We start from the raw sequence: 2,196 nt of genomic DNA on the forward strand, positions 1-2,196 counted from the left end.
GACTTGGGCATCTCAGAGGTTGAGGCACTACTTCTGTGCTTATACTACATATCTCATCTCAAGAATGGATCCCTTGAAATATATTTTTCAAAAGCCCATGCCCACTGACAAGCTAGCCAAGTGGCAAATCCTGTTGAGTGAATTTGACATTGTATACGTGACTCAGAAAGCAATCAAAGGACAGGCACTACCAGATCACCTTGATAAAAATCCCGTGGACGAAGAATATAAACCCCTGAAAACATATTTTCCTAATGAAGAAGTATCATTCATAGGAGAAGACATTGCAGAATCCTATGACGGTTGGAGAATGTTTTTCGATGGAGAAACAAATTTCAAAGAAGTTGGCATAGGAGTAGTCCTAGTATCAGAAACCGATCAGTATTATCCAGTATCTGCCAAGCTCTGGTTCCCGTGCACCAACAACATGGCCGAGTACGAAGCCTGCATCTTAGGGCTCAAGATGGCAATTGACATGAACATCCAAGAGTTTCTAGTAATTCGGGATTCAGACTTGCTTATACATCAGGTCCGAGAAGAATGTGCGACAAAGAACTCAAAGATACCCCCTTGTCTGCATTATGGGCAAGAGTTGAGAAAGAGGTTCACAAAGACAGAATTCCAGCATGTTCCCAGGGTCCAAAATGGATTCGCCAATGCACTGACTACCCTATCATCCATGATACAACATCCAAACAAGAATTTCATTGATCCTATTCCGGTAAGGATCCATGATCAACCCGCTTACTGTGCTCATGTCGAAGAAAAAGCAAATAGAAAGCCTTGGTTTCATGATATCAAGGAATACTTGGCAAAAGGAGAATACCCAGAGCTCGCAAATGCTATTCAGGAGCGCACGCTTCGAAGGTTATCCAACAATTTCTTTCATAGCGGAGGAATCCTATACAGGAGGACTCCTGATTTGGGATCATTAAGGTGTGTCGATGCAAAGGAAGCATCCAGGATATTAGAGGAAATTCATTCAGGGACCTGTGGTCCACATATGAAAACTTTGTTTTAGCAAAGAAAATACTCCGAGCTGGTTACTTTTTGATGAATATGGAAACAGACTGCATCCAGTATGTCCGAAAGTGCCACCGCTGCCAGATACATGCAGATATGATAAAGGTGCCTCCAAATGAGCTTAATGCAACAAGCTCGCCGTGGCCGTTGGCCACATGGGAAATGGATGTTATCAGACCAATCGAACCCACCGCATCAAACGGGCACAGGTTTATCCTAGTGGAAATTGATTATTTCACCAAATGGGTTAAAGCAGCATCTTACAGAGTAGTGACCAAGAAAGTCATGGCGGATTTTGTCCGCGACTGTATCATGTGTCGGTTCGGAATTCCAGAGTCAATCATTACTGATAATGGCTCCAACCTCAACAGTGATTTGATGAAATATATGTGTGAAACCTTCAAGATCAAACACAAGAATTCTACAGCTTACAGACCTCAGATGAATGGAGCCGTAGAGGCCGCCAACAAAAATATCAAGAAGATACTAAGGAAAATGATAGAGAAGCATAAGTAGTGGCACGAGAAGCTATCATTTGCTTTATTGGGATACCACACCATAGTCCGCACATCGACAGGAGCAACCCCCTATATGCTGGTTTATGGTACAGAGGCAGTCATTCCCACCGAGGTGGAAATTCCCTCATTAAGAATCATACAGGAAGCAAAGCTAGACAATGCAGAATGGGTGAAGAATCATTACGAGCATCTAGCTCTTATAGATGGAAAGAGAATGAATGCAGTTTGCCATGGTCAACTTTATCAGAACAGGATGTCCAGAGCCATCAACAAAAGAGTCAAGCCGAGACAGTTCACACCGGGGCAGCTGGTGTTAAAAAAATCTTTCCATATCAAGATGAAGCCAAAGGGAAATTCTCTCCCAACTAGCAGGGTCCGTACATGGTTCACCAGGTTCTAACAGGAGGAGCCCTCATACTCGCAAAAATGGACGGAGAAGTCTGGCCAAAGCCGATCAATTCAGACACAGTCAAACGATACTATGTGTAATCTTTATGCTTTCCTTATATGATGTAATTTGAATTACGCCTGACCTGATTCCCGTTTAAGAGGGGATACGTAGGCAGCATTATGGGTTCGGTCATAGTTCAATAAAATTTCTATCTCCCCCGCTATTGGAAACTGGGGCAGAATTTTGAGGAGGACCCTCAAAATT

At 43.0% G+C, this 2,196-nt stretch overlaps 1 protein-coding gene across 1 annotated transcript; it reads left to right on the plus strand.

Moving 5' to 3' along the window:
- The first annotated feature begins 310 nt into the window (after nucleotides 1-310).
- On the plus strand, nucleotides 311-1,910 carry LOC138875114 (uncharacterized). The gene is made up of 2 exons (XM_070153936.1): nucleotides 311-936; nucleotides 1,706-1,910. Exons 1-2 carry the CDS (start codon nucleotides 311-313, stop codon nucleotides 1,908-1,910), a joined length of 831 nt encoding a protein of 276 aa, XP_070010037.1.
- The last annotated feature ends 286 nt before the right edge of the window (nucleotides 1,911-2,196 follow it).

The sequence above is a fragment of the Nicotiana sylvestris genome, chromosome 8, assembly GCF_000393655.2.
Source record: "Nicotiana sylvestris chromosome 8, ASM39365v2, whole genome shotgun sequence".
NCBI classification, from domain to species: domain Eukaryota; kingdom Viridiplantae; phylum Streptophyta; class Magnoliopsida; order Solanales; family Solanaceae; genus Nicotiana; species Nicotiana sylvestris.

Excerpts from the sequence above, each read along its gene's own strand:
- LOC138875114 (XM_070153936.1), top strand. The coding sequence starts at position 311 with ATGTTTTTCGATGGAGAAACAAATTTCAAAGAAGTTGGCATAGGAGTA. Across the intron at positions 937-1,705 it reads CCTGATTTGGGATCATTAAG|AATGGGTGAAGAATCATTAC; the intron begins GTGTGTCGATGC and ends TAGACAATGCAG.